Source organism: Halyomorpha halys, unplaced genomic scaffold (assembly GCF_000696795.3).
Source record: "Halyomorpha halys isolate HHAL.00 unplaced genomic scaffold, Hhal_1.1 Scaffold168.1, whole genome shotgun sequence".
Lineage (NCBI taxonomy): Eukaryota > Metazoa > Arthropoda > Insecta > Hemiptera > Pentatomidae > Halyomorpha > Halyomorpha halys.
In genome coordinates, this window is record NW_027111025.1 from 937,160 (window position 1) to 946,803 (window position 9,644).

At 29.2% G+C, this 9,644-nt stretch overlaps 1 protein-coding gene across 3 annotated transcripts in view; it reads right to left on the minus strand.

Annotated features, from left to right (window-relative positions):
* LOC106678915 (probable DNA double-strand break repair Rad50 ATPase) overlaps positions 1 to 9,644 on the minus strand; it is a gene marked incomplete in the record, with an annotated part of 525,008 nt that overhangs the window by 5,400 nt on the left and 509,964 nt on the right. For 2 of the 3 annotated variants that reach the window (XM_067049131.1, XM_067049130.1), the window contains 3 exon segments: positions 1,281 to 1,308; positions 1,571 to 1,654; positions 8,010 to 8,105. In XM_067049131.1, coding sequence (XP_066905232.1) covers positions 1,281 to 1,308; positions 1,571 to 1,654; positions 8,010 to 8,105 — 208 coding nt within the window. 3 annotated transcript variants of the gene reach the window in all.

The following is a 9,644-nucleotide window of genomic DNA, read 5'->3' on the forward strand; positions in this document are numbered from 1 at the left end:
AGTCTCTCTAGGCAATTCCAGACTAGCCCTGATTTTATATTTTAGGACATTATTGCCTTTAAAGCAACCTGGCTGTCTGATATTATATAAATCCTTTTTCCTTTTGGATTGTTTTTAATGTTTTCTAATGCCGCTATTTCTATTGCGTGTATTTCAGTTTGGAAGACAGTTGGGTATATTCCCATTGCTAGGATTCTTTTGCAATTAGGTCCTACAACCCCAGCCCCTGCTTTTCCTTCCTTAACTGATCCATCGGTATACCAGACCAATGCGCCCTTCTCAAATTTAGGGCCTCCTTTCCTCCATATCTCTTTGTCTGGAATACATACAATTAAAGTTCTTTTCAAAATCAAGTCTTTTGGGTAAATGGTCTCTTAGAAAGCTCATCCATTCTTTACCCTTAATCTTATTTAGGATATTTAAGTGTCCTTGATAGTTTCCTGGTTTATATATATATTATATTGATAGTTTCCTGGTTTATAATATAATAATATTAGAAAAAGTGAATAGTTACATAAGAAATAGGTTGATAAATTAAAATATAGTCTGACAAAAGAAGAATAGCCTTAACTTTTTTGACAATATTGTTGCTAATTATCTATTTAGAATAAGTTATCCTTGAGGATGACTTGGAGGGCCGAAAGGAATAATAAGAAAATAAACAGATTGAGACTTAATGTTTACATTTTATTATGATTGATAAATAAACCATTCTCAGTCAAGAATTCATATTATATATAAGTAGATAAAATAAATATAAATGAAAGATTGAAAATAAGGGGTAGTAGAAGGACTTTTATGATGTTAGCAAACTTTTTATTTTATTTTCAGATTTTTAAATCTTGGGCCATTTGCCATAAAAGAAAACTAAAACAATAGTTTCAATCATAACACGTTTTTTTTTTTTAGGTGCCAAAAATAAATGTCTGGAATTTATTTTTTACAAGACTGGATTGTTACTTATAAGGGGATTTAAAGGCTTTATGTCCTTTCAGAAAAGTATATAAAAGGTATAATAACACTAATAATAATAATATTTTGACTAATTTATAAATTAAATATAGGTTTGTTCTTCTTGTATTAAAATAATAACAAAACTTAAATTTCATGAAACACAGAATAAAATTTTAACTTCTCTAAGTGATAAACTCATAAAAACACTAACATTACGAAGAAAGGGTAAAAATATTCCTAGATTTTCAAATTTTATTAAAATTTACTGATAGTGAAAAAAACCAAAGGAAGGATACAAAGGATAAAGGATCAGAAATAGGACTTACATTCACTTTTTCGGTCGGGATCACAGGGCTAGAAATTAAAAAAAAAAAAAAAAAAGGAATAAGCATTAACTCACGCAAAAAAGGAAGCCTAGTAATAATTAAAATTATACTTAATTTTAAATCCTAAAAATTATTAAAGCATGAAAAACCATACTTTAAAATAAATACTGAAACTAATAATTGTAGCTTTAGAATACATATTTGATTTATTTATTTATTTATATAATAGTGTATAAATTAATAATAACCTAAATTAAGATACTAATAAAGATGTAATAATCTTTTATTACCTGGACGCTGGGTAACCGGACCCCTAGCTCTTTGATCAAGTCGCCAAGAAATGAACCCAATGTCTCATTACATTTTTTACATTTCTAAGAAAAAAAAAAAATTAGTTTATAAAACTAAAATATTTTTAAACAATATAATAATTAAAATATGGATAAATTTTGTAGTATACTGAACAGGTTCTTATTGGTAAGTATCTTGCAAAAATAAATTGTTAATTTTTGTATATAATGAAACCTTTCTGGATCTAAGGAATACCTACTTTAAAAAGCCCTTCAGGCAAAGAAAGGACAATTATGTTTATTATGTATACATTTTAATATCCTCTTTTTGAGTAAATAGTATATTTTTTTGTATAAAGGGCTTTTTATATGTTTTTATTTTATGTATCGTTTGAATATTATTTATTTGCTTTGTTAAACCAAAAAGAAAGCTAACCAATTTTGTTCAGTCAAATATGGAGTGGAAAGATCATTATTCAAAACAAAGAAGATGGTGGCGCATGTCTCTTGCCAAAAGTTCGTTGAATCACGGCCATGTTGAGCAGATTAAAATATTTTAAAAACTTTATTTTAACTTACCATTATAATTGAAATTACAATACATTTAAGAAAAAATAGAAGTTAAAAATAAGTATTAAAAAAAATTATTCATAAAGGAAATCATAAGAAAAAACTCAAAACCGTAGTGCTACAATCGATATTGAGTACTAACACCTAGTGAAGGGGAAGGAAGACAACTTGGTTTTTGTTCATTTCTTTGGTCAGGCACGGACAGAGAATGATGTTTCCTGGATGAGGAGGCCCTCATCATCTTTTGAATAGCTCAAGGGTGGACATCTTGAAAAAGAGGACATCGAAGAGTCACCCAAGAAGAATAAGACTCTTTGTTTTGGATCGCCAGTAAATGAGATGAGTAAAAACTTTTAGAGGACAAATGTTTTGTTAACAGTCAGTGTTTGTTTGCTGAAAGATTGTTTACAGCAAGTGTTAGTTTGTTGAGAAGGAAGACAAAGAAAACCTTCCATCATCAAAAGATTGTATAAATTGGTTAGTGTTGTACAACATAGAATTTTAAGCGTATTTGTAAAAGTAGATGTTTATTAAGCTAAGTGTCAGTTCTGATTGCCTAGAAAACTGCCCTGAGAGAAAGAGTCTATAATATTATAATAATTAAAAATAAAAATTCTCATATTCATAAAATACTTGATATTTTTATTTGACCTTGCCATTTTCAAAACTATACTTTAAAAATGAGAATTAAGTAAAAACTATATATTTCCCTTTTTATTTATTTTAAATAAATTTAATTATTACAACATATTCCTATTTTTTTGTATTATGTATTGGTTTTGTTTGAGATAATAAAATTAATAGATGGGTGAGAAAAAAAATCTAAGGAATGGGAATCTATATCAAAAAATGGAAACAGTCAGGAGGAATCATCGGCCCTTTCACTCCAGTTAAAATTAAAAATTTATAAAAGCATACTCTGTCCAGTGCTCCTCTACAACACTTCATTGTTTATCCACCTCACCGATGGTGCAAAGCATCATCTACAAGAGTTACAACATTCTATGGTGCAGAAGATCGTCTGGACTACAGGCATGGAAGAAGGAGAAACCACCAGCTCTTCACAAACTACTCGATGTTCCAACAGTGCGAGATCTTATCAGGAGGAGACATATTAAATTCCTAGACTCACTAAAACATCAAACTAACCCAATGTTCCAAACATTACAACCAGCGCCCCACCAGTGTGGTGGCAACAAGCAGCATTATAGCCACTTGTAAATATTGTAAATAAATGTAGATTTAGGCCTTTAATGCTTACCATTGGTGTGCCCCATCGCCAACTAATATTACATAATACAACACTATCTATACCTACCTCAAAACATCAACCACCACATTCATGTTTTAAAATGAAACCCAGTTTCAGATAAAAACAAAATCTTAACACACAGCATACGTTAACTACTAAACTGTAATTTCAAATAGGGGCTTCGCAAAAAAGAAAAAAATCTAAGGAACAGGTCAAGTAAAACGGAAAGAGCGAGAACTAAAAATTAGTTCATATAGAGAAGTATTCAGAGCTCAGTTACAACAGGAGATGAGATTTTTACAGAAAAAAACTATAAAAGACTCATTCAGAACATTACATCAGCTTTGTAAATAGCTTAGATATGAAATCGTTTTAATTAATTATTTGCATCTGAAAGTAATAATTCAGAAAAATCTAGTAAATAAACATGCATTTGCACAAAATTTTTATTTTGGGTTTATGCATTTTTGTATTGTATTAAGTATCAGGATTAACACAAGATTTGACGAAAATAAACTTTACTACCTAACGAAATCAGCTTTATTCAATGCACTAACTGTTCTGCCATAATAGATAGCTGCTAGTTTATTATGATATGTTATGAATGTGATTTTCTTTAAAAAAGTCAAATGGTCTATTTGACAAGGAACCAGCAAGAGATCTCGCTGGAAAATTTGTTCATTTCTGTGTGGGATTTCAATTTTTTTTTTTGTGTGTGACATTGTTTAGGAGTCACCACAGCTTGTATTATGGGGTAGGCTGAAATGCAGCTCGGAATGGGATCTCTGGGGAAAGTTTTAGAGAAATCCTAAAAATGTAGTCATTAATGTTTTAAAGGGTACTAATTTCAACCTAGTGACTTCTTTTTTCAGAAGTAAAAATAAAAAAAAAAATGTTTTTAAATAAATATTTCTTTTCTGCATATATCTTGTAAGCCATTTGTTAATAAATTAACTTTATTCATTATTTATATACAGAATATTAATCATTTATGAAGAAAGAATATAAAATTTACTTATTATTAAATTATAGATGAATAGAATTAAAGTATAGATATAGAATATTTTAGTGGAAGAAGATATGAAGTAGATTGTAGAAAGATTGTCTGGGTGGTGGGCGATAAAGGTATCAATATAGTAAACAATATTTTGTTAAATTAAATTAAATAGTTTGTTTTTGACAGTCACCCGGGTGATCTTCCAACAAAATATTTTATTGTGCTTATTTATTCACAAATATCGAATTAAATTAAAAATACATTCACAACTTTTATTCATCTATAATGTGCTTTGTTCACAAATAAAATTTATTTCAATAAATTTTAATTCAGAAAAAAAATTGCTGAGCTCACTTAGATTTCCGATCTCCAATAAGTAGGTGAGTTCTATGTTTTATTCTATTTTTCTTATCTTTCTTTTACCCCTTTCTCCTTCTCTAATCTTTTCTTATTTTTCCTTACTCACGTTATTTGTTATGTTCACCACATATTATTATTGTCATATTTTTTAATTACTTCTTTTGTCTAACTTAACTTTATATTTTGTTTCTTTATTCTATATTCATATTTCTTCGTTTCCTTGCATTATATAACTTTATATTTGGACTCAGAGGATCTCAAAATGTATATTTCTTTTGAAAACTCGAATTAGAAACTTTCGCAATGCTTTTCCTAACTATATATTTTATATATAGGTGCGTAGTAAAAATGTAATTGTAAGCTGGGTTAGAGTGTTAATATATAGTTTTGTCTCCTCAATAGTAGACAATGGATATAGTTATATATTATATGAGATGTGATGAATATACTTTAAGATAAGTACTATAAAAAGCCACAATTGTAGTATATTGGATGTCTCCGCAGCATTTGCTGGGAATATGCAATGGACTGAACCATTCCGAAACGATTTCTTAAATCTCGGGTCAAATCAATAATTATCCGCTCTACTAAGAGAATTAATTAATCTTTAAGTTTGACGGTAAATTTTACCAGCCAATGATAGCTAGTTAAACTGAGATTTAATGCAAATCTATGTTTAAGTAGGTAACCATAAAAGGAACCTTCCATAGTTCCTGTTATCTATCCAAGCGGTATTGTAGTATTCAGGTATTCCGTCTCTTTTCCAATTCAACAAAATGGATTTGATCGAGATAGAAGATTTGACAGACGATGAAGATTTCAAAGAATTAGTTGCTCAGGCAATAATGAAAAAAGAATTATTTCATCCTCAACCAAATTATTTTGTACAGTTGTCGGATGAAGAATTTTTTCAGCGATTTCAACTGTCATAGTAGTTGAATCACTTTTAAATTTAATTGGATCCACAATTTTTAATATTAGTGATAGGAATTGCAGAGTTTGGCAGTTATCTCAATTTCAGATAACCTTGGCAACCTGGTTAGCAAAACTGTAGACCAGAAACAGTCACTGGAGTTTTACTAAAATCTTGGACAAATTTTAGTTATACTGGAGATTGGTACAACGGGCCCTTAGTCCAGTTTAGAGCAGATTAATCAATAGACTGTTCATTTTTATTATTTGCATTTTCTTCATCATCATCAGGAGTCCAAATCACAAAAACAAATTAATGCAGACTAAAGAAATGGAGAAAGTTCTAAGTGTTCTAAATGAAGGAATTCATGTGTATTAGGTTATTTTCATGACCTTGTTAGTAAGGTTATTTAGAAAAAGAAAACAAAAATAATATAAACAATTAAAATATATTGTAAAAAAGAGATAAAAGGTCATAAAGAGATAATAAAAAGAAAGCCTGAAATTAAAAAACGGTATGAAATCCACCACTCCCGCCCTCCATATTATCCTTCCTTATCTGAATTCTCAAACAGACAATTATAGCAAGTAGGTTGGTCGATGTACAACATGTCACAATCTCACAAGAGGAGATCATAACACAAAATTAAAAGCGATCCTTCCCTGCCAGCCCCGCTAATTTCCCTGGGGAGCATTGGTCCTATATCACTTTTGAAATATTAGCTTAAAACAGAAATAGTAAATTTTAGATAGTTAAATCAAGCAGTATTTAAAAAACAACTGAAAATGAAAAACGGTATAATAAAATAAAAGATTAGACACCTTTTATTTTATTATATAAACAATACTACTAAAAGTTTGAATAGAGAAATTAATTATAGGTGTAAATTTAAAGTTTATATGTATGTTCAACATGACTATATAAAAACAAAAACTTAAAAAAACAGTTAACCACTCCAATCAACCAAGGAGCAGTGGCATACATCTTAAGCAATCCAACCTCATTGCGAATACTGAAGGCCGACTGATCCAAGACATCCAATTATAAACTATTTATAGATTTATTTTTAATATTATAATTATTTAACTTTATTATTATTATTTAGCACAAGTAAATTTTTATTTATTTATTCTATAAATATTTTTTTGTTTTCGATTATTTTTCTCTGAATTATTTTTTTATTTACTCATTTATTTTTTTTTAATTGATCTTTACTATTTTTAATTATAATAGTTTATGGTTATAGCTTTGTAAATAGGTAGGGGTGCCTCATGCATGAGACTGTACTCATTCCCCCAACTATCAAATGTTAAGAAATAACTTACAAACTGTAACAATAACCATATAAACTTATTTTAGCCTAATGAGGTGAACAGAAAACAATCCGAATTTTAAACATTTGAAGTATCATGTTTAAAATGCATTCTGCTTCTGTTCACCCATCTATCACTAATATTATAAAAAAAATATATAGACATAGTGGCACAAACACAATACACTTTATTACAGAACAAGAATACATTTTAAACTCATTTTACGGACAAACAAAGCTAGCAGGGATGCTTCTTCTATCATTTTTAATTGTTCTTTTTAGATCGTGTACGTCAGACACGAACTTCTCAAGAGAGGAGAGAATGTGATCGGCACAGTGGGGACAAGACTGCAAGAAGGTATTTTAATGAGAATTATTTTAAATTCACATCATTAGGCTTTAGTTAATATCTAAATATTAAAAACACAAGCAAATTAATTTAAACTTAAGACTTATTTTGTAGTAAAAATGTGTAATATGAATGATAATTATTTTAAAATTTATCAGAAAAATGGGTTGTTCTGCAACATGAAATTGACAAGGGAAAGAGAAGAGGTTTAAAGTTGAAATAACATTCAATTTCAATTTAAAAAGAAATTAAATGGATTGTTTTTTACTATAAGCTCATCTTCTAAAAGACAATGTTTTCTATTCAGTGAGATCAGGGAGATCTAGTGTATTCCGAGCTTTTTAAAACAGATAAACATTTTATTACTAATTACTAGCAACAATTATTTGAAAAATGCATTGATCATAAAACGATCAAAATGGGCAATGGTAAAGTATTTTTGCACAATCACAGCAACACGCTTCAAGATAAGTTTATTGTTCCTTCAGATGAACTGATTATATTATAAAAATAAAAGATCATCCATTTAATTTCAAACCTTAACTGTGTAGTCTTAGCTGTGGATTTTTTAAATAGAATTTCAGAAAAGATAGTTGTAAACAGTCTACCAACTGCAGTTAAGTATATAAAATAAATAATAAGCATAAAAAGAAAACTAAAATAAAATAAATCAAGAAAGTCCTAACCTTCGAGTGCTGAAAAGCTTTAGTCAGGTTGTCAACGGTACCTTTGATGTCTCTTCCCGTTGAGTTTGTCACAGCTTCTTGCGCAACTTGACAATCCTAAAAACAACTTGGAATGTTACTCTTTGAATAATACAATTTTTTAGAAATAAATAACTATTTCTAATAAATTAATAGAAAATATAATATAAAATAAAACTATAAACTATGTTTTTTTTTGTTTGTTTTTTTATGGAACGGCCTTTCAAGACCACACGAATATACTTTTCCCTTCTCATTTTTTCTTTTCTTCTCTCCCAATATCTTCTCATCATTTCTGCGTGCCTTTGCTTCCTCTCTTCCAACCACACAGAATCCTTCCGTTTTTCTTTATTTGCCGCAAGAACATTGATTTCTTTCAATTTGTTTGTTTCCTCTCTCATTTGCTTCACATATCCTCCTATGCTCTTGTATTCACGGATTCTGTCAAAGAGTTTCTTGTTTGTTTCCTTTGGTCGTTTCTCTCATGTGCTCATAGAATCTCATTTTCTGATTCTTATTTTGGTTTCCAGGTCATTTATCTCCCTGTAGATTTCCTGGTTGGGTCTTAACCTGTAGCCTTCCTATGTTTTCTTGTGCTCATAAATTCTCCTCAGGATCCTTCTTTCTATATTCAGTAATTTTTCCAGGTTTTTTAATTTTATATTATTCATCAGTACATACATACATTTTTCTATTAAGTTTTTTTTTTTTTTTTAAAGAATCATAAAATAACATCTCACTACAAATTTTTTTAGAAAAATAACACAACAAAAATTATTTACTAAATATGAGGAAGATGGTCAGGGTTGCAGGAAAAAAACATCAAATAGTTAAAAACTATTTTTTCTTTTTTGACCGCGACCCTGACCATCTTCATATTTTAAGTTATACAGTCAACTATATGTCTGTATGTATTAAATACTTAATTATATTAATCTACATCGGCAACATCAATTAAATAAATGAAAATTCATATTTTAGACTGTTTACTATTCAAAAATTATTAAATAAGCTTCATTATTTATTATTCTAGGAAAAATTTGAAATATGTAAGGTAACTATTTCTTATATAAATAAATTAATTTTTACATGCAAAAACTCAAATTTAAAGAACACTGAAAGCAGTATCCACTAAATAAAGACTCATCCATCAATAATTATTTCGGCACTCCAACCCAATTTCTCGTCTGCTGAGCGGACTCCATTCTTCAAACCCAAAACTAATCACACGGGAAAGTACTATAATTCAAATACTTTTTTTATTGATATAGCTTTCACCTTTTATAGTGGACACTTTATGTCTCATACTGTTCAAGAACTAGAGAGAGAACTTGCTTTTGCCAACTTTCAGTTACATTTCAGTAACATAAAGACTGTTCTAAAGACTAAGTATACTCCCGCCATGCTCAGGCCAGTCAGAAGTGCTTTTTCAATCAACCAATAGGACATGGACTCCAAAAAACATCAATGTTTTAAAATATCGTTGCTTACAATACATTACCCAAAAAACATCGATGTTTTTAAACAACTATTTCAGAAACATAAGGTCTGTTCCAACGATCACGCATTCTATGGCCGGTCAGAAGTGGGTTTTGAAACTAAGAATCCGACATCGAC